This window comes from Trichoplusia ni, chromosome 3 (assembly GCF_003590095.1).
Source record: "Trichoplusia ni isolate ovarian cell line Hi5 chromosome 3, tn1, whole genome shotgun sequence".
Lineage (NCBI taxonomy): Eukaryota > Metazoa > Arthropoda > Insecta > Lepidoptera > Noctuidae > Trichoplusia > Trichoplusia ni.
In genome coordinates this window covers 6,357,352-6,380,627 of record NC_039480.1, presented here as the reverse complement: position 1 = coordinate 6,380,627, position 23,276 = coordinate 6,357,352, and the positions used below count along the sequence as shown (strand labels likewise).

At 35.5% G+C, this 23,276-nt stretch overlaps 2 protein-coding genes across 2 annotated transcripts in view; one reads left to right on the top strand and one right to left on the bottom strand.

The window, feature by feature from the left end:
* The first annotated feature begins 544 nt into the window (after window positions 1-544).
* Window positions 545-23,276, top strand: part of LOC113491646 (cytoplasmic aconitate hydratase-like) — a 48,620-nt gene continuing 25,888 nt past the window's right edge. The window contains exons 1-10 of the mRNA XM_026868719.1: window positions 545-727; window positions 10,717-10,812; window positions 13,092-13,258; window positions 14,621-14,766; window positions 15,240-15,372; window positions 15,608-15,734; window positions 16,426-16,556; window positions 17,699-17,870; window positions 18,259-18,359; window positions 19,918-20,034. Of these exons, the coding sequence (XP_026724520.1) occupies window positions 721-727; window positions 10,717-10,812; window positions 13,092-13,258; window positions 14,621-14,766; window positions 15,240-15,372; window positions 15,608-15,734; window positions 16,426-16,556; window positions 17,699-17,870; window positions 18,259-18,359; window positions 19,918-20,034 (1,197 nt within the window). The 5' untranslated portion in view covers window positions 545-720. The remainder of the gene's footprint in view (window positions 728-10,716; window positions 10,813-13,091; window positions 13,259-14,620; window positions 14,767-15,239; window positions 15,373-15,607; window positions 15,735-16,425; window positions 16,557-17,698; window positions 17,871-18,258; window positions 18,360-19,917; window positions 20,035-23,276) is intronic.
* LOC113491647 lies at window positions 6,525-7,861 on the bottom strand. The gene is made up of 2 exons (XM_026868720.1): window positions 7,822-7,861; window positions 6,525-7,741 (listed from the first exon to the last, which is right to left on the bottom strand). Exon 2 carries the CDS (start codon window positions 7,658-7,660, stop codon window positions 6,533-6,535), a length of 1,128 nt encoding a protein of 375 aa, XP_026724521.1. The 5' UTR covers window positions 7,661-7,741; window positions 7,822-7,861; the 3' UTR covers window positions 6,525-6,532.

Here is a 23,276-nt window from a genome sequence, read left to right as displayed (position 1 = left end):
GTCGGTGGCTGGAACGTGAATGCTTATGAACGCGTTCACAACTTGAGAAGTTTTATTTTTCGTTGCCTTTTGTAGTTTAGTTATTTTTAATTATGTAAAACCCCAGTAAGGGTCCATGTCCCTGTTCTTCATCTATACATTCGTAAAAAGCCATTTTGAAGTTGCGAAAACCGTTATACTTCGCAGTACTTTGAGATTACCTTTAGAGAGAGATTAGGCTTTTCTTACCAACAACCTAGGGTAAGAAAAACCTAATTTAATGAAAACCTTGTGTAAAGGTACGCTATTCTAAATTTGTAACACAATCTGTTACTGATTGATTTCCTGTCCAGAATTTTGTTTTCTTGTAGAACCAAGTTCATTCTGATGCTGCAACAAAATCTCCTCAAGATTTATGAAGCCTTGTAGTAGTTAAATGCAAAGATTCAATAAGTGTACAGTCCACAACAAAACTACCAAAATGGTACATTTGACGATTGAAAACATGGTATGACGTTAAATGACATTGTGTCAAATGTGTCAATCGAGTATGATAATTTCTGTCACGACCGCTGACATTTCTTAGATCTATCAATTTATCAAACGAACGCGTGCTTCGTCAATAGAATACGTGACGTAGTTTTATTAAATTCTCGATTTCCCTTCTACACAATCGGGATTCGGGAGCGTGCCTGTGCCTAGTGCCTTCCGCGAGTGTGAAAAAGTTTACATCAATTCACTATGGCTGGTTCGTAAATATTTTAACTTTATATTTTATTTATACTAACTTTAAAAGTAAATAAAACTTTAATATACTTTATAATGACCATAAAAATGTGATTTGATAACAGTTTTATCGTGATATTGTTTATATAATACGTTTTCATGCGTTTTTAATACATTTTTATGCGATAAACATCGAGAAATTGGATTCGATCTTGTTTAAGTTATTCCAATTTTTGCGTACGTTTTTGCTTAAATATCTAACGGGTTTCTTTCGAAACTCTGTATGACATCAATTGCCTAATTACGCCGGAAGGTACAAAACTAGTCTCTAACGAAAACAAATTGAAACTCCTTATAAATTTGAACTTTGAAGCACTGATAACTTTCATAATAATTGTATTATCAAAAAAGTAATAATAATTCAATGCGACCGGCGTTTAAAAATGTCTCGTCATTGAATTGATTTAAATAAATTTCTATTGTACTATTCATTTGCATATTTTTTTCGGTTTTCCTATTATTCCATTTACCTTGTTAACTTTATGAAGTTTCTTGTAGTTTATTCATTTTTAAAGGTCTTTTCGGCACATTATATTATTATAGCCTCAAAAAACATAATATTCCTGTTGGTTCATAAACTGCACAGTTTATGAGCCTATCAATAGAAAAAACTTAACATTCTTTTTTTCTCTATACCTATTAGTTATAAACAGATTAACATAAACCATAGTTAAGTAAATAATCATTCAAAAAGTGACCTTTACACTCCATAGCTTAGATCAACAAAATGTTTTGCTTGATGTAAATTGTATATACGGTTTTTGGTTTTGGTTTGGTTTTCAAGGTCATATAGTAATCTATATGACCTTGAAAACCAAAGTACTAGTCATATACTAGATTTTCATATTTTTCAAGTACTTTATTATTTTTGTTAATACTTTATTATAACATATCTGAAAATTGTTATGGTGTAAAACTGTGCATTATGTTATAAGACCTTCATTTTATATGACAGTAAATACAACCCAGATACGGTTTATTACTGCAATATAAAACTAAATCTGAATTAATCATTTACAATTTTATTATTTATTTACACAAAAATATTACATGTTATTAAAAATTTCTACATAAATAACTATTAAAAAATCTTAATTCTACAAAAAAAAAAAACAAAATGACACCTATATTTTCCCACCATGTTTTTCTATAGACAAAAACAAGAAAAATTAAAAAAAAAACAATGTTCCTCCATTTTTAAGATTTGGTTAAGGTTATTAAAATCTTTTTCTAAATTTAATCATAAGTTCTCTCTACAACCTTTGATCTAACATGTATTTAAGAACTTAAAGTAGTTTCACATGTATGTTGTAATAATTAAACAAATATGATGTAACTTCGCACTTGAGTTTGCTGTTTGTTATTTCTTATTTGCATAGTTCGTTACTGTGCAAATATTTATGATATTTTCGAGCCGACTTTGGTCATATGCATTTCTTGTTTTGGTTTAAAAAGATAATAATGTACAAAAGGTCATTTATTTCTTGAAAATGAGTAAACAATAATAAAGATTGATTCTTTATTTAGTTCTTAATTAGCTGAATGATAAGGAGATCTTCACAACAATATTTTTTTTGGAGAAAGTTGATGATACAACTTTCTAGGGCTCAGGATTAGATTAAAAGACACTTGTAAAATAGTACCTAGTTAACAAATAAGCTTATTCGGGCCCTCTTTGTCTGTTGTTCTATAGAGGACCCATAGACTCCAGGTGCTAAAAGAGCAAATAAAATGTTTTACTCTACATATCTAGCATTTCAATGATAATTATCACGAGCTGAGTCACTCAAATGCTTGTCCTACGCGGAGGTCGAACCCGCGACACGGGCAAGTTAGTAGAAAGTAAGTTTGGCGTGGTGACATTTATGGCTCAGCTATCCGTGCAACTTATCACCTCTTATAACGAATTTCATCATTAAAATCTATTCAAATTGGAGAAAATCGTGCTAGCAGTTTATTGCGGAGTTACATATATCCAAGCAAGCTTGTATTACAAGTACTAGACAACTGATAAACATACTAATAGATTTCTAAATACAAACTTAATTTATTAAATGATGTAACGGTTTACTCACGCGTATTTATCGGGGGTGCCCGACTAGTTTCGGACCCAACCGGAGTCCTTAATCATGAGCTGACGCAGCGACTGAGTTCGGAACTAGTCGGGCACCCCCACTAAATACGCGTGAGTAAACCGTTACATTATTTAATAATGAATCAGTCTCACGAAAGTATTATAACAAACTTAATTTATATAAATATAATAGTTTATGCTTAATTAAAGACGTAATTGCGTTTTCTGAAAGAACAAAATTTTATTAATATTTCATTACAAAAGTTACTACAAAAACATACAATATTTATTACAGAATAACTTACCTGAAAGAACAAAAAACAACATTTATAGCCTTTACTTCTAAGAAATGATAATATTATATTATAATGTATATTCTTTATATTATATAAGAAATAATTTACTAAAAAGACAAACTGACTCTTCTTCTTAAAATTCAAAAATGACATCGACAAAAAAACAAATAAATAAAAGAGGTGGAATAACACTGTCGTGGCCGGTGATATTCCTTACATCTCCCACCCTCGGAGAGAACATCATTACCATGATGGTTCGGTCAAGAGCTACTCCTCACTGGCGTTAACTTTGTTATATGATAGAAGTTCGACTCCGCCTTCTTATGTCCGACATCAACTTCATAGATGGAATTTGAAATCTTCCTTATTATTTTACATGGGCCAATCCTTAACTCATCCATTTTCTTCCTATTAAGCCGGTTCCCATTTTCTACATATACTCTATCACCCACTTTAAATGTATATTCTTCTCTTTTTAGATCGTATTTTTTTTTATTATAGTTGTGAGACTTTATTGTATTTTCAAATGCTAGTTCTCTGTCTTCCTTGAGATCTTCTACTATGCATCTTTTTTTTAATTCCAGTGGCAAAATATCCATTTTCTCTCCTTCTAAAAGATATTTTGGGGCAAACTTAGTAACTGTATGCTCTGTTTCGTTATATTTTTCCACACATTTTTGTGCAATAGTTGTCCATGCTATTTTCTTGTCCCCTTCATTTATTTTACATCTTATTCTATTGATTAAAGTTTGGTTCAGCCTTTCATTAAGACCATTTGAAAATGGCGCGTCCACAGCAGTAAATACAATTATTATGTTTTCTTTTTTCAAGTAATCTTTAAATTCTTTGGAATTTATTCCAGGATATTGGTCTGTTAATAACATATTTACAGTATAGTTTTGTGTCACTTTTTCCATCAACTTGATAAAATCATTAGAGTTCTGACTTTTTGATGTCAAAATGAATGCATACCGTGTAAAATGATCAACCAAGAGATGTAAATATTTTTTCGTAGACCTTGATCCTCCAAAACCTCCAATTGTGTCAATGGATACAATTTCAAAAGGGCGTGTTGCGGGACCCAAATGTGACATCAAACCAAATTTTGGATTCCTTCTTGATTTGTTTTTAGTACAAATATCACATTCATCACAGAGTTTCTTAATATTTGTGATGATATTCTTTGCTGTATAGAAAGGAGTTATTTTATTTATCATTTGGGTTCTACCAATGTGGCAATACACATTATGGACATTTTTAATTAGAGTTTTGCTAAATGCTTCTGATAGTATTATTTTCTTTCTTCTTTTATTCGTTTTGTAATAAATGTTATTTTCCAGTATAAACTTTGATTTTTCGTCTTGTAAATTTAGATTTGTGTCTTGGTCCTTTTTTATATCTTGCATGGTTATTAGGTTTACAACTTTAAAAAAATCTTCAGTATTGTCATTAGGTTCTAAGACTGGATTTCTACTTAAACAATCAGCTTCTTGATTCGATTGTCCCGGATTATATTTTACCTTAAAATTGTATTGGGATAGGTAATATATCAAATCGCCCAGTTCCTCATCAGTTCTAGACTTAATGTTAAGATTTTCTAGTGGTTTATGATCTGAATATACGATAAATTCTTTATTCATTAGCCAGTGTTGCCAATATTTTAAAGCTTCCTTAATTGCCAAGCATTCCAAATATATTGCTTTTTTTTTCTTTTCGGTGTCGGTCAATTTCTTTGAGAAATAAGCTACAGGTTTATTTATACCATTTTCATCTTCCTGTTTTAACACAGCTCCCACTCCTTGAATGCTAGCATCAGTGTATATTTTTATTGGTTGTTCTGGGTCAAATATTTTTAGAATTGGTTTCGAGCATAGTAAATCTTTTATTTTATCAAACGATTTTTGGCATTCTTTGGTCCATAAAAATTTAACATCTTTCCGTAACAGATTGTGTAATGGTTCCAAGATAATTGCAATGTGTGGTATAAATTTATGATAAAAATTCACTTTTCCTAGGAACTGGCGTATATTTTTCTTTGTTTCTGGAATAGGAAAGTTCCTGACAGCTGTTAAATAATCCTTGAGAGGTGTAACTGAATTCTTTCTTATTATATGTCCCAAATACTTTGCATGATTATTTGCAAAAGTGCATTTCGAAAATTTTAGTCTAAATCCTTCTGATATTATTGCGTCAAGTAGTTTTGATATATGTATTATGTGTTCCTCGAAATTTTTAGAAAAAACCAAGATATCATCTATGAAATTCATTGCAAAATCTGAGAGATTATATTTTCTTATTATATTTCTCAATATTCTTTGGAAAATAGCTGGAGCCGTCTTTAAACCAAATGGGAGGCATGTCCACTGAAAATGACCTTCTTGCGTGACGAAAGCTGTCTTATATCTATCTTGAATTCTCAATGGAATGGACCAAAATGCTGAATTTATATCAAAGGTAGAAAAATATTCACAGTCAACAGTCTTTACAATCAAGTCTTCAATCAACGGGAACGGCTGTGACTGTGGAACAACTATTTTATTTAGTTCCCGGAAATCAATACATAGTCTCGATCTTTTCCCATCTTCTTTCTTGTACGCTAAGGTGACCGGAGCAGCAAAAGGACTATATGACTCTTCAATTAAGTTTTTCTTCAATAGTTTTGATATTTGATTTTCAATTTCCTTTCTATCTTCAGCTGTGCATCTGTATGGGCGCTTGTAGCAGTATTGATCTACTGTCAAGTCTATGTGAGCCTCATAGCCTCGTACTGTACCAACGTCGTATTTGTCTTTGGCGAAGACTGATTTGTATTTGTCTATTAATTTATCAATTTCAGTTTGTTTACTTAAGTCTAAGTTGTTTACTGAAATTTCAAATTCTTTTAAATTAATATGTTCATTGAAGTTTATTTCACATTCATTTAAACAGTTAATTTCTTGTTCATTTTTGTCACCCAGTACATCGGGAATTTCGACATTCATAATATTTTCACAGTATTTATTTCTGTTATCCTCTTCATTTTGTTTTTTTTCTTCTGTCTCTGAATTATGACATTGTATGATATTTAATTTTTCATCTTGTTTTAATCTAAATTCTTTGATACAATCCAAACCAATGAGAAAATCATAGTGAAAATTTTCATTATCTATCACAAAAATATTCATTTCTTTTTCAATATCATATATTTTTATTTTTAATGTTACCATACCTTTTGTTTTTTTATCACCATTAATAGTTTTTAAGTTTGCTGTTTGTTTATTAATTGTATCTTCTTCGTTTTTCCGTATTTTCAATAACTTTGCATTAATTAACGACACATTTGAACCAGAGTCATATATTGCGGTAACTTTTAAAGTGTCATTTAATAATAGCTTTAGTTTTATTAATGGTGATACTTCTAGTTTTTTGGATTCTCTTCATTAAGTTCAACTTCTAATTCAGAATTATTCACACTTTTCACGGCATATTTTTGATTCTTCGCATTAAACCAGCAGTTTTCCTCAGGATGAAATCGTTTTCCTTTTTTCTCATTGACACAAATTGGGCACGGTTTTTTTTCTTCATTTCTTTTTGTTTTTATGTCAGTGTACAAGTGGTTCTTTTTTTCATTTTTGTTCCTCCCTACCAGATGTTCTAATTTGCCTATCTCATTGTAGAGATCTTCAGTTTGATGCAATGTCTCTCTGTCAATTTTGTCACTCAGATAATTAGGCAGGCCTACGGAAATGAGGTCTATAAGAGTACCTGTATCAATCGTCTTCCTAACTTCTAATAACAATTTTTCTTTTTTTAGTGCATACTCAAGCAATGAGCCTGTCTGATATTTAAATCCCAGAGCATATCTGATCGGCGACCAACCTTTGTTTCCGAATGTTTCACAGAAGTTCTTTTCCCATTTCATCCACTCTGATTCTATTGTAAATTTCATTAACATACAGCTGTACCAGTTTACACTTGGATACTCTAAAAATTGTTTTAAAATTTCGATTTTTTTCTGATCTTCATCAATATGAAAACGCTCACATTCTTTGTTGAATTCCTTAATCCATTGATGAGCATTTGAGTTTTTGCCGGTAAATTTTTCAAGCACAAAGTCTTTTGCAATTTTTCCTAAATTTCGAGTTTCGTTTTTTTTTTGCTTATCATCGAGTAATGTTTCTAAAAGTTTTTCCAGTGTTTTATTTGAGCTTTCAATGAATGGTTTTGGGTCATTTGTGTTCTCATCAATCTCTTCGAGGTAAAAATCCTTAAACTGCATATTTTGTTCTTCGTCTAAATATACTCTTGATATTTCATTAGTCAAACTTATCCAAATTTTCCTTTTTTGATGTCTTTTATTCAAGGTTTTTTTTATCTTAGCATAGTAAGATGTATTTGTTATGACTTGGTGTAAATTAGCAGGTTGATATTCGTCCGGTACACCAAAAGTTAGACCACCTGGTGTTCCTATCGAGGTAATGCAAATGATGTTAGATTTTCCATCGGCTGCTGTTTTCACACAAAAATCAAATCTTAATTTCTCCATATTTAACTGTTGTAAGTATTTGTATTGCGAAAATGTTGTTTTATAATAGTTTATGCTTAATTAAAGACGTAATTGCGTTTTCTGAAAGAACAAAATTTTATTAATATTTCATTACAAAAGTTACTACAAAAACATACAATATTTATTACAGAATAACTTACCTGAAAGAACAAAAAACAACATTTATAGCCTTTACTTCTAAGAAATGATAATATTATATTATAATGTATATTCTTTATATTATATAAGAAATAATTTACTAAAAAGACAAACTGACTCTTCTTCTTAAAATTCAAAAATGACATCGACAAAAAAACAAATAAATAAAAGAGGTGGAATAACACTGTCGTGGCCGGTGATATTCCTTACATAAATTACATCCAAACACAGAACAAATGATCGTACTCATCACATAAACAATTGTCCTGGGTGGGAATCGAACTCACGACCTCTGGTACTACAGTCAAGGCCACAAACCACTAGACCAACAGGTATATTACGCTGATAGGTACGATACATACATACGTCGATTTATACTACTTAATGCTGATTATTCGCCACACCCACAATTAATTTATTCATAGTCATTACGACTTACAGTTGTGTAACAGTCGTGGAGTTATCAATGCAGTGTATATTTGATAGTCAATTATGTATCACGAGCTTTTTGCCCGCAGCTTCGCCTGCGTAGAGGCCGGTTATATCGCGTTTCCAAGAGAACTCTTCAAAAGTCCGGGATAAAAACTATCCTATGTTCTTTCTCAAAGCCATCTCTATCTCTGTACCAAATTTCATTAAAATCATTTCAGTGGTTTAGACGTGAAAGCGTAACAGACAGACAGACAGAGTTACTTTCGCATTTATAATATTACTAGCTGACCCAGCAAACGTTGTTTCGCCGAATATTTCTTTTTTCTAGTTGTACGTATTTTTAATGCCACATTATGAAAAAAATAAAAACAAACAATTTCATCCAGAAAATAAAATAATTTTTTTTAGTGTGAGCAACCCTTATCACTTAGGGGTATGAACAATAGATGCTGTTCTATTCTCAGACCTACCCAATATGTAAAGAAAATTTCATAAAAATCGCTTGAGCCGTTTCGGAGGAGTACGGTAACTAACATCGTGACACGGGAATTTTATGTATTAGAAGATTAGGGATAGCACGCCTACTGATAAATTAAGCGCAATTATACACTGTTCGCGTCTAGTTGACCTTTTTGACAGACTGACGACATGGATAGCTGGTTGGCATAGGTCACCATACCTAGCACACTGATCATGACGTGTAGGATCGATCCCTGTGTCATCATCCACAGCCTTTGTCCTCCCACTGCTGAGGATAGGCCTTCATGGGTATAGCCAGCCATGGGCTCAGGGTGGGGCAGCAGTCAACCTATCTCCCCTCCATCCCCCGGTAATTTTTGGACATGGCTGGGCAAGAAAAATAGCGAGCGCAGTTTTTTCGCGGGGTTAAAATTACATTTCCGAAATCTCATTCAGATCGGCCTCCCATCTTCTTTTTTTGTAGCTTTGTTACGGGTGTCATGACTGTTGTTAGTTAAGCTCTTTTAGGTCCAGAGCCAGGGTGAGGTAAGCGCCCCCGCTTGGCCCAGTGTGGCTACGCTCATGTAGACCTTCCCTATCTTGTGCTAATTTCTACCGGCCCTTATTTTACCCGGGGCATCCTCATGGACTTTCTCCGCCCTGGGGAAGGCGGAGAGGTTTGCCGGACTTTTACCGCCTAAAAGCACCGGAGTGCTTCAACCATCCCTTGTACTTGAGACCACGGAAACGCGATGCAAACTTCAGCGATAATTTCTACCGTCCTGTGCCAGCCTCATCCAGACTCGACCCGATACCTTTACTATATCATCCGTCCATCTTGCTCCCGAACGACCGACCACCATTCTGACACCGCCTTAGTCCACCTGCCGTCACTTCGTCTGTCCAAGTGGCCTGCCCAGCTCCACTTCAACCTGCCATTGTGGCACCGATCACCGCGTAGGACAAGCGTTTGTTTGATCCACGAATGCTGGTCCTGAGTCTGGGCGTCTTGTGCATATGACTTCAATGTTTGTGAAAACCTAGATACAAGGATTAATTTCCGTAGCGCGGGAATCATAATTTAAACAAAAAAAACACTAAATGTTTTTATTTGTTATTACACAATAATTACATATAAAAAACAGCCTAGTGATATAATAATCTATGAGGGGTGACTAAAAACCAGATAAAAATAATGTTATCTAAATTTCGTTTGATCAATAGATTATTTCTGATTTTTTTGTCATAAGTATTACATTGCAATATTTACTAAATTCCCGATAAATATATTTTTCTTACCTTTAATCGATTATGAAATACAAGATGGAACGATTTGATTATTTTTGTCCAATGGCAACTCTTTAATAGCAATGGCCCCCTTGTTTATCAGTTAATTAGTTATTACATTATAGGCATAAAGATTAACCTCTAAAATTTGGCCAGATTTCCTACCGAAGTAATAATATTTTATTTAATTTTTTTGATAAATGTACTCTGACTTTGATCATTAAGAGGAAAGAGCACATGGTTTTGTCGCAACTTGTCAAGTTGATCATAGGTTGAGCTAGTCTTCTTACGGTCGGACCGTGGATGGGTGCCCATCTATGTTATTACGAGATTCTCCGCAATTCAACATATATTTTTGCCTTTAAACCATAATCTTCTTGTTTCTCTGCACCACCTCTTGGTTGGCTGGTAGAGAATGCCTTAGGAATTAAGTCCGCAATTGTCCATATTTTTATATGAATTTTTTGTATAAGATTAATTTGCTGTGCCCTACAGGTTCACTGCTCTTAACCCATTTTTGAACACCTGTGTAAACATTTTGCAATGCAAATAAATCATTAAATATGAATAATAAGCAAATAGATAAACGAAGCGAAATTAAACTGCTGTTTCACTTTAATAAAAAAATAAAAAAAATATATCTGTTACCATAAACATTTGCTTTTGATATTTAAACTTTAAATTATAAACAGACTTATATTTTTAATTCTTCTTTTCAGCAAGCAACAACCCATACAACCATCTTTTGAAATCGATCGAGATAAACGGCAAGACATATCAGTATTACGATGTTTCTGCACTCGGAGAGAAATATGGTAAGTTTTTAATGATATTAATTTAAGTTTGGTAGCATGGCTAACTGTATAAATGGATCGAACACTAGATAAGCTACGCTGGGATGTTTTTTGCTCTGTTTCTTCTCTCACAGCAAAAGCACTTAGGAAGCGGTGAAGGGTGGGCGAAACTGGGTTCTGTCAAATGTAATCTGACCTTCAAAAAGTGCTACTTAGTAGACTAATTTGAATAAATGACTTTTCATTATAATAAATAAATGCGGACAACATCACATACATTGTTCTGAACCCAAAGTAAGTTGCTAAAGCACTTGTGTTATGGAATTCAGATACAACGAAGGTACCACAAACACCCGGACCCGAGACAATGTAAAAATCTGATTTATTACATTGACCCGACCGGGGATCGTACCCGGGACCTCAGAGCTAGCGACACCTTGAAACCGGTGCGTACGCCACTCGACTACGGAGGTCGTCGTTGGGATTTGAAATCGCACATCAATGCTCAAACCTTCCCCGTACGGGAAGAGGCCTGTGCCCAGTAGTGGGCACTACAGGCTAAATTTAAATTCGTATGTTCTATCAATTCATTAGTGGTCTAGTTACTTTCTTGCCGTGAGTTACGAGAGTCTCAGACTGAAACTAGTATTAATATTGTTTACTAGATCGCGATCAGTTCAAGGCTTTATCTCGAATCAATAGCTCTCGTTATCAAGATATGATAAAAAAGATTATTGGATTAGACGTAATATGGAAGGAGTTGAAACAGCATCCAGCCATATCAAGTGACATAATGATATCTAAACTCCTTTTGTTTGAATTAATAAAACTAATTACAATAAATTAAAATAAACTAATATTTACATTTTTAAAACTATATCAATATAAATAGAAAAATATACATTATTTACAAAGCGTCAAAAAAGACATCCTCATCCCTGCCAAAGTCGGGAAACGTGCCCAGAAGGCTGGCTGCATTGCCACGTTGTATGTCAATGCTAATTCTTTGGGCAAAATGTAGTTTGAATACTTAAAGGTAAACAACAAAAATATACGGTCGAATTTAGTAACCTTCTTTTCTAAAGAATTAAAATTGCATTATTAGGGTCAAAAAAATTATTGATTTAAAAAATCAGAAAACCCACGAACTCATAACACGTCCATTTTCCCACGTTTCTATACACTCACTTTTCTTGCTTGTCTGTCGTTTTGGTTGGATTTTTGCAAATCAATTTTGAGACACTTCCCGATAAGCTAGCAGGCTGAAATTTTCAGGGTAGCTTCAAACCCGATGACAATGCAATCTACAACAATAAAAACCGCTGAAGCGATTTTGATAAAATTTGAAAAATTAACATTTAAAAACGTGGGTTTTATAGATTCCTTTAAATCTATTAATTATTTTATTTAAAGAGAAATAACTCATCAAGTGTATCACAGTAGTTTTTATTTGAAATCGTTTGTATATTTTTGTTGAGCTGAGTACGTTAAAAGTAGTATTATTTTCCTATTAATATGTACATTTTTAAATGTTCATAAGGTCGAAGGCCGTAATTAATATATTATAATCTATTGTTTTTCGTCACGCTATTTTAAATAGTATTACGAATCTCATGTAGTAACTATACATGAATACTACACATAAACTTTTATAGTTTTAATGGATATTTTTACATTTAACTAGCTGACCCAGCAAACGTTGTTTTGCCAAATATTTTTTTTTCTAGTTGGATGTATTTTTAATGCCACATTATAAAAAAGTAAAAACAAAAAAAATCGTCCAAAAAATATTTTTTTTTTAAGTGTGGGCAATCCTTATCACTTAGGGGTATGAAAAATAGATGTTAGTCGATTCTCAGACCTACTGAACACGCATATAAAATTTGGTATAAATCGGTGAAGCCGTTTCGGAGGAGTACGGTAACTAACATCGTGACACGGGAATTTTATATATTAGAAGATGTATTTCAGTTGCCGCTATGACAACAAATAAAAATAAAGTAAAAAAAGAGTGGTTAAGTTCATCACGCCAAGCCCACTGAAGTTGACGTGTCACTGGTTCGATCCCCGCGTAGAACAGGCGTTTTTGTGATCCATGAATACTTGTCCTGAGTCTGGGTGACGCTGTGCATGCGACTTGAATGTTTGTGAAACGCCCCGCTACACAAGAATTAAATTTATGAGTCCATTTAAATAGAGACGGAAAGCAAATTTGTTGTTGACCAATTTTTGACTGACTGGCATTTGACAGTATCTTTTTTTGTTAATAATACTTTCTAATAATCCATCCTCCCCACCAGACCGCCTCCCGTACTCCGTGCGGGTCCTGCTGGAGTCCTGCGTGCGGAACTGCGACAACTTCCAGGTTCTAGAGAAGGATGTCGAGAATGTCCTGCAGTGGGAGACCAACCAGACGGTTGAGGGGGGCGTGGAGATAGCCTTCAAACCAGCCAGGGTCATACTGCAGGTATGGGGAACATATTCATCTATACTATGTCATCATCATCCTAGCCTTTGCCCAACTATGTTGGGGTCGTATTCCAGTCTAACCGGTTTCAGCTAAGTACCAGTGTTTTACAAGGAGCAACTGTCTATCTGACCTCCTCAACCCAGTTACTGACAACACGATACCCCACGATATCTATACTATGCATAGGGTTATTTTTTAACGAACAAATGAAATGAAAAAAACCTTTATATATATGGACTTATCTTAGAAATGCGAAAGTATCTCTGTCTGTCTCGCTTTCACGCCAAAACAACTGAACTGATTGTAGTGAAATTTGCTAAACAGATAGTTTACAATCTGAGAAAGGATTTAGACTATGTTTTGACTGGAAAAAAGGTTTGTTGCGGGGGTAATGTCGGGGGGGGGGGTCGAAGTTTAAATGAAACTTTGTGGGAATTCTTCTCAGTAAAAAAAACAAGTAAATTGAAATAGGGTTTACACTGTTGATATTTTACAAGACATATTTGACCAATAAATTACAAGGATCCCTTACAAGCAACAAACTAAAAGCAAAATTAACAGGAATGTCACGGATTTCAAGTTACATCCAAAATGATTGGAAAATAAAAAACACGCTTTTTATAGAAAACTGAACTAAAAAATATAAAATAAATTTAAATTAAGAAAATAGTGTTAAAAATTTCAATGAATATAAATTAATATTTTTTTTATTGAATATAATTTTTAAAAAAGCGTGGGGTGCTTTTTAATATATTATCGAAATCAATCTACTCATATCTGTCAATAGAATATCTATAACCATTGACACCATGCAACCCACGCTTTTTTTTAAATAAAATATTTTATTGTTCTTCACACTATTATTAATTTATATTCATTGAAATTTTTAACACTATTTTCTTAATTTAAATTTATTTTCTATTTTTTAGTTCTGTTTTCTATAAAAAGCGTGTTTTTTAGTTTTTTTAAACTATTATTTATTTTCTACTTTTTAGTTTGAATTATTTATAATAGCTTGTTTTTAAACTATTGCACGACTCATGATGCGGAGCATCAGAGAGTGCTTTACAATAGAATTTTTTTTTAACATAAATCATATTTTACAAATTAAAAAATGGAATAATTTTATCAAATTAGTGTATTGTCATCGGTCCTCAATAAATCTACAAAGTTTGAACGAAATCTGGCCGTTTAAAGTGAGTCAAAAATCGCGCCTAAAGAAGTCGGTTACAAACAAACATACAAACATACAGGAGAAGCTAATAAAAAGCGTGTAAAAAGAAAACAAGCTTTTCATTAAATATAACCCTGTATAAATGAGTTTCTATTCCCAAAAATCACCCTGACATATCTCAACAGGATCTGACAGGTGTCCCAGCTGTGGTAGACTTCGCGGCCATGCGTGATGCTGTAAAGGACCTTGGGGGAGACCCTCAGAAGATCAACCCCATCTGTCCAGCTGACCTGGTCATCGACCACTCTGTACAAGTCGATTTTGCTAGAGCGTAAGTATAATATGACTATTTATGAAGTTTTTAACCTATAAGTTTTGAAGACCGGGATTGTCAGACTAGTTTCGGACCCAACCGGAGTCCTTAATCATGAGCTGACGCGGTTTTAAATAAGTAAAATCGGACTCTCGAAAGTAAACATAATTTTACAAAACAATTTATTTTATTTAATCAAACTTCAGACTGGCCTGTTGGTCTAGTGGTAAGTGACCCTGACTGCTATACCAGAGGTCGTAGGTTCGATTCTCACCCAGTACAAATGTTTATATGATGAGCACGATCATTTGTTCTGTGTCTGGGTGTCATTTGTCTATAATATGTATGTATGTATTTACAAATATATAAGTATGTTTATCACTTGTCTAGTACTCATAATACAAGCTTTGCTTAGTTTGAGACTAGATGGCGTTGTGTGGAAGTTGTGGAATATTATACCTTATAATATATTGCCCATATTCTCGTCACAGACCGGATGCCTTGAACAAGAACCAGGAGTTGGAGTTCGTCCGCAATAAAGAACGGTTCCAGTTCCTCAAGTGGGGAGCTCAGGCCTTCGACAACATGCTGATAGTGCCACCTGGTAGTGGGATCGTGCACCAGGTAGGATACCACATGTGTATAGCTTTAAGGTTGGTTTTCGTTTAAAGTATTAGGAAGTTAAGGGTTGAAATTTGAGCACGTTTAAAAATAATCTTTTCGTTATATATACCTATACTAGCTGTTGCCCGCGACTTCGTCCGCGTGGTTAGAAGATACTCGTATAAGTTAAAAAAGGCGTTTAAAATCGTGGGTTTTTAGTTTTTTTCTATCTATTTGTTGTTATTTATGTTACCAGGTCAACTTGGAGTACTTGGCTCGCGTAGTATTCTCCAGTGGGTTGCTCCACCCTGACAGCGTGGTGGGGACAGACAGTCACACAACCATGATCAACGGGCTTGGAGTAGTCGGCTGGGGGGTGGGAGGTAAGGATATTGTGGACCTTATTAATATAATACCTATTGTAGTAACACTCTACTAAAGAAATAGAGTATTTGCCAAAAATCTGTCAGTCCGTCAGACAGATTTTCTAAAAATATTTCGGATGTATTTTTTCTTTTATTTCGTAAACTAAAAGTGAAGGTTATAAGGTGATTTAAAATCTCGTGTGACGTCACTTACCAGTACGCTTTGTACTTACCGATCCACTTACCGACCCCGTCAAGTGTAGCTTAACATCAACTTGAACAGTTACAGCTTAACTTTTGCTCCTTATAAGTAAAATCTGTTAATAATTGAAAAAACGCACTGTATACGCGGGTTCGATCCCCGCGTAGAACAAGCATTTGTGTGATCCACGAATGCTTGTCCTGAGTCCGGGTGTCTTGAGCATGTGACTTGAATGTTTGTATAACACGACACACTAGAATAAAATTCATAGTGCCTTAGTCGATATAAGAAAAAACCTCAATATAAAATAATCCTTAATGCGACAGTCGTTACAAGAAAAAACCAATCTCCAATTTAGATCCAAACTCGGTCTAGCCAGTCACATCAGGGCTCACGCTAGGAGGTGAATTGCCAAAGGTCGCCGTTATCGAAAACGATAAGGAGGACTATATATATATATAAATATATATACAAGAAAAAATCTTAATACAAAATTGTCCTCCCCAGGTATCGAAGCTGAAGCAGTGATGTTGGGTCAAGCCATCAGCATGCTGATCCCAAAGGTTGTTGGATACAAGCTCGTCGGGGAGTTGAACCCGCTTGTCACGTCTACAGACCTAGTCCTGACTATAACTAAGGTATATATTGTCACTTAAAAATAAGAAGAATGATTGAAATTGACTGCACGCAATAGCCGAGTGGTTCAGGTCACTATGACAAATTATTTGTGCGCGATGTAGTGGAGGTTTGATTCGTGCGCGACACAAGGATTAAATTTCCTTCAAATTATTTATTTGTCTGCCTGTCGGTCTAGTGGTTAGTGACCCTGACCTGTATATACATTTGATCGTGGGTTCGATTCCTGCTTTTTGCAAATGTTTGTATGATGGGCGATATATTTTTTACTGTCTGAGTATAATTTATCTTTAATACATTTTTTATTTTTTTTAACGACTCCCGAATATTTATCAGTTGTATTTTTGATAGTAACTGTCGTGAGAATGATTCATTATTAAATGATGTAACGGTTTACTCACGCGTATGTATCGGGATCGCCCGACTAGTTTCGGACCCAACCGGAGTCCTTAATCATGAGCAGACGCGGCGGGATCGCGAGTCGAACTAGTCGGGCTACCCCCATAAATACGCGTGAGTAAACCGTTACATCATTTAATAAGTTGTAGTTTTGCTTAGTTTGCGGCTAGATGGCGTAAGCTTTTGTCGATCAAAGTAACATTTTATTTTTATAACTTCAATCTCAGTTAATTATTAACTTTTTTATAACATTGTGAGTGATGATAGTTGCTATTTTTTTGATATTGTTCTTTTATACTTCTGCATAATATCTTCTACTTTTCCGCCTTTTTTATATACTTACTCTTTCATAATTGTTTTGAATATCTGTAATAGGGATGATGACAATTTTTTTTTGCATTGTCCGTCTTGTAGTTTTTTGTATAATAATGGATACGTATTTTTAATTTGTCCCGCAAACATAAATTGACCAAATTACAGTGAATGAAACTTACGCGTGACGTCACGATTGAGTATAAATTTTACTCTATCGTTACGTCACAAGCCCCCTCTCCTAAACTTTAAAGCAGTTAATCTTTGTCAATTCTAGTTTTTCTGAAAAAGGAAAAAATACGTGTCTCATACTTTTCAATTATCTAACTGAGGGACTTATGAGATTTTTTCTTTTTATACCCAGTCATCATCCCTATTGATGTAAAAACTAGTTTCAAGATACATGTAATAAATGAATAAACATTATCCACAGCACCTCCGCTCTCTGGGCGTCGTCGGTAAATTCGTTGAATTCTACGGCCCCGGTGTTACCGCCTTAAGCATAGCGGACAGAGCGACGGTAGCCAACATGTGTCCGGAGTTCGGTGCCACGGTCGCGCACTTCCCCGTCGACGAGAGGTCGTTGCAGTATTTGAGTCAGACAAGTAAGTCAGAAAGTTAATAAAGTCGGAATAGGAAGGTATAAAAAGTAAATAAATAGATTTAAAAATTAAAAAAACCTTTTCTTTAAATGTCAAACTAGAAAAAATACGTCAGGGACTAAATGGATTTTCCCACGTTTCTATACACTCACTTTTCTTGTTTGTTTGTCGTTCCGGTTGGATTTTTGCAACTCAATTTTGAGGCACTTCCCGATAAGCTAGCAGGCTGAAATTTTCAGGGTTGCTTCAAACCCGATGACAATGCAATTTACAACTATAAAAACGACTGGACCGATTTTGATAAAATTTTTACTGAGTGAAATTTAAAAACGTTATTTTTATTTTTTTTTATGTAAATCTATTAATTCATCCTTATTCATATATTTTTCAGATCGCTCTCAAGAAAAGATTAATATTATTGAAGCCTACCTCCGCGCTACGAAACAGTTTAGGAACTATAATGATCCCGCAGAAGACCCTATTTTCTCTGAGGTAATATATTTACAATTATATTTATACAAGCTGTTGCCCGCGACTTCGTCCCCGGGTAGAAGATATACTTAAGTTATAATTTATATCTGCCCTGTTTTTTTCACATTTTCCACTGTATCTTCGCTCCTATTAGTCGCAGCGTGATGGTATATAGCCTAAAGCCTTCATCGATTAATGGTCTATTCAACACAAAAAGAATTTTTCCATTTGAACCAGTAGTTCCTGAGATTAGCGCGTTCAAACAAACAAACAAACTCTTCAGCTTTATATATTAGTATAGATAATAATAATAATTATCCCAGTAAACGTTGGTTTGCCATGTTATGAAGTTTTATAGAGTAAAAAAAGGGTATGAAAAATAGATGTTCTCTGATTCTCAGACCTACCAAATATGCAGCCAACATTTCATTAGAATCGGTCGAGCTATTAATAAGTTGCTATAAGTTATTCAATTTGTAGATCGTGACATGAGAATTTTATATATTAGAGTGATAAATTCCATGTTGAATCCATTGAGTTTTATATTTATATTTATATTCAATTTTGTAGACTCATAATTTTTATAATTCTTTTTTTATATACAAATATTTGCATGCCATGGCAAGTGGCAAACATGTTTTTGAGCACATACCTAATTGTAATGTCACCCTACATGCAGACACCTGCGTGTGTATGTATGTATACACATGTTTATGGCAAATAAATGATTCTTATTCTTAGTTAATAAGATACAGCCAGATCAAACAGCGGTGCCTTAGTTATAGGGTCGTTTCTGTACTGTACCAAGAATTTGGATAGAAAACCTTCAAAAAATAAATTGTTTTAGTTTTTTTACACCATTAATTATTTTACCTACACCTGGACAGGAGCTCGTGGTTAAGCTATAAGTGAATCGATCACAAGTTAAGCTACGTTTGACGCGGTTGGTCCGTGGATGTGTGACAAGATGGTCATTTCCGTGTTTCGGGAGGCACGTTAAATTGTGAGTCCCGGCTGTTATTCCTACATATTTGACAGTCGTTACAATCAGAAGCTAGAACATCTGACAACCAGTCTAACTAAAGGGTATCGTGTTAAGGTAACTGGGTTGAGGAGGTCAGATAGGCAGTCGCTCCTTGAGGAACATTTAAACTTAGCTGAATCCGGTTAGACTTGAAGCCGACCCCAACATAGTTGGGAAAAGGCTAGGATTAATTGATTACAAATTACCTCTGTGTTATTTTTTCTACCTGTTGCTTACGGAATCTATACTAATGTATAAAGCTAAAGAGTTTGTTTGTTTGTTTGTTTCAACGCGCTAATCTCAGGAACTACTGGTCCAAATTGAAAATATCCTTTTGTGTTGAATAGACCATTCATCGAGGAAGGCTTTAGGCTATAAACCATCACGCTGCGACTAATAGGAACGAAGATAGGTACAATGAAAAATGTGAAAAAACAGGGCAGGTATAAATCATAACTTATATCTTCTAACCACGGGAACGAAGTCGCGGGCAATAGCTAGTCCTTTATAAATATGTTCTTTTACTTCCCCTAATCATTAATTTCATCTCAACAGGTGGTAGAACTAGATCTATCAACGGTTGTGACCTCTGTCAGCGGTCCGAAGCGGCCTCAGGATCGAGTGTCAGTGTCCGTCATGAAGAAGGACTTCCAGGAGTGTCTGACTAACAAGGTAAGTCATATTATTATTAGATGATAAAAAAAAAACGACTCCCGCGGTAAGAAATCCTTGTCTCGATGACACCTCAAATATACAGTTTATTGAGAACAGTGTTCAATGTCACCATGGTTTGGGCTGGGTGGCCTGGGTGGAACAAATTGAGTGGTAGTAATATAGGCTTCGTAAACTATCGATCAAATACAATTTCTAAATTTGACGACCTCCGTGGTCGAGTGGCGTACGCACCGGTTTCAAGGTGTCGCTAGCTCTGAGGTCCCAGTTTAGATCGCCGGTCGGGTCAATGTATAAAAATCACATTTCTACATTGTCTCGGGTCTGGGTGTATGTGGTACCTTTGTTGTATCTGAATTCCATAACACAAGTGCTTTAGCAACTTACTTTGGGTTCAGAACAATGTATGTGATGTTGTCCGCATTTATAATTTATTTATTTATAAAAAATAAGTTAGATATTTAAGCCTAAAACACAATTATTGAGTGCAATTTAGGGATGAATAGTCCGCGCAGAGTGTTTCACAGAAGTCTGAAAGACACCCAGACTCAGGACAAGCATTCGTGGATCACACAAATGCTTGTCCTACGCGGGGATCGAACAAGCAGTTACGATATATTTGGACACAATGGTTCAAAAACGCTATTTTATTGTTTTAAGACATACATTTATTTATATCAAAAGAATTACATATGTTTTTTAATTCGCTAACAATCATCACACACCCAGTGACAAAATGAGAGACATGTCTACTGAGCGAGTGACAACTACTAGTGACAGATGATGATGATGAGAGCAGGAACTGTGATGATGTAGCATCAGTCGCTAACAATCATCACACACCCAGTGACAGAATGAGAGACATGTCTACTGAGCGAGTGACAACTACTACTGACAGATGATGATGATGATGATGAGAGCAGGAACTGTGACGATGTAGCATCAGTCGCTAACAATCATCACACACCCAGTGACAGAATGAGAGACATGTCTACTGAGCGAGTGACAACTACCAGTGACAGATGATGGTGATGAGAGCAGGAACTGTGATGATGTAGCATTAGTCGCTAACAATCATCACACACCCAGTGACAAAATGAGAGACATGTCTACTGAGTTAGTGACAACTACTAGTGACAGATGATGATGAGAGCAGGAACTGTGATGATGTAGCATCCGTCGGTAACAATCATCACACACCCAGTGACAGAATGAGAGACATGTCTACTGAGCGAGTGACAACTACCAGTGACAGATGATGGTGATGAGAGCAGGAACTGTGATGATGTAGCATCAGTCGCTAACAATCATCACACACCCAGTGACAGAATGAGAGACATGTCTACTGAGCGAGTGACAACTACTAGCGACAGATGATGATGATGAGAGCAGGAACTGTGATGATGTAGGATCAGTCGCTAACAATCATCACACACCCAGTGACAGAATGAGAGACATGTCTACTGAGCGAGTGACAACTTCTAGTGACAGATGATGATGATGAGAGCAGGAACTGTGATGATGTAGGATCAGTCGCTAACAATCATCACACACCCAGTGACAGAATGAGAGACATGTCTACTGAGCGAGTGACAACTACTAGTGACAGATGATGATGATGAGAGCAGGAACTGTGATGATGTAGCATCAGTCGCTAACAATCATCACACACCCAGTGACAGAATGAGAGACATGTCTACAGAGCGAGTGACAACTTCTAGTGACAGATGATGATGATGAGAGCAGGAACTGTGATGATGTAGCATCAGTCGCTAACAATCATCACACACCCAGTGACAGAATGAGAGACATGTCTACTGAGCGAGTGACAACTACTAGCGACAGATGATGATGATGATGATGAGAGCAGGAACGATGATGATAAAGCATCAGTCCGTAACAATCATCATACACCCAGTGACAGAATGAGAGACATGTCTACTGAGCGAGTGACAACTACTAGTGACAGATGATGATGATGATGATGATTAGGGCAGGAACTGTGACGATGTAGCATCAGTCGCTAACAATCATCACACACCCAGTGACAGAATGAGAGACATGTCTACTGAGCGAGTGACAACTACCAGTGACAGATGATGGTGATGAGAGCAGAAACTGTGATGATGTAGCATCAGTCGCTAACAATCATCACACACCCAGTGACAGAATGAGAGACATGTCTACTGAGCGAGTGACAACTACTAGCGACAGATGAAGGTGATGAGAGCAGGAACTGTGATGATGTAGCATCAGTCGCTAACAATCATCACACACCCAGTGACAGAATGAGAGACATGTCTACTGAGCGAGTGACAACTACTAGTGACAGATGAAGGTGATGAGAGCAGGAACTGTGATGATGTAGCATCAGTCGCTAACAATCATCACACACCCAGTGACAGAATGAGAGACATGTCTACTGAGCGAGTGACAACTACTAGCGACAGATGAAGGTGATGAGAGCAGGAACTGTGATGATGTAGCATCAGTCGCTAACAATTATCACACACCCAGTGACAGAATGAGAGACATGTCCACTGAGCGAGTGACAACTACTAGTGACAGATGATGATGATGAGAGCAGCAACTGTGATGATGTAGCATCGGTCGCTAACAATCATCACACTCCCAGTGACAGAATGAAAGACATGTCTACTGAGCGAGTGACAACTACTAGTGACCGATGATTATGATGATGATGATGATGATGAGAGCAGGAACTGTGATGATGTAGCATCAGTCGCTAACAATCATCACACACCCAGTGACAGAATGAGAACATGTCTACTGAGCGAGTGACAACTACTAGCGACAGATGAAGGTGATGAGAGCAGGAACTGTGATGATGTAGCATCAGTCGCTAACAATCATCACACACCCAGTGACAGAATGAGAGACATGTCTACTGAGCGAGTGACAACTACTAGTGATAGATGATGATGATGATGATGAGAGCAGGAACTGTGACGATGTAGCATCAGTCGCTAACAATCATCACACACCCAGTGACAGAATGAAAGACATGTCTACTGAGCGAGTGACAACTACTAGTGACAGATGATGATGATGATGAGAGCAGGAACTGTGATGATGTAGCATCAGTCGCTAACAATCATCACACACCCAGTGACAGAATGAGAGACATGTCTACTGAGCGAGTGACAACTACTAGTGACAGATGATGATATAATATAATATATAATATATCCTGTGACAACTCACACACGTTTATCTGATCC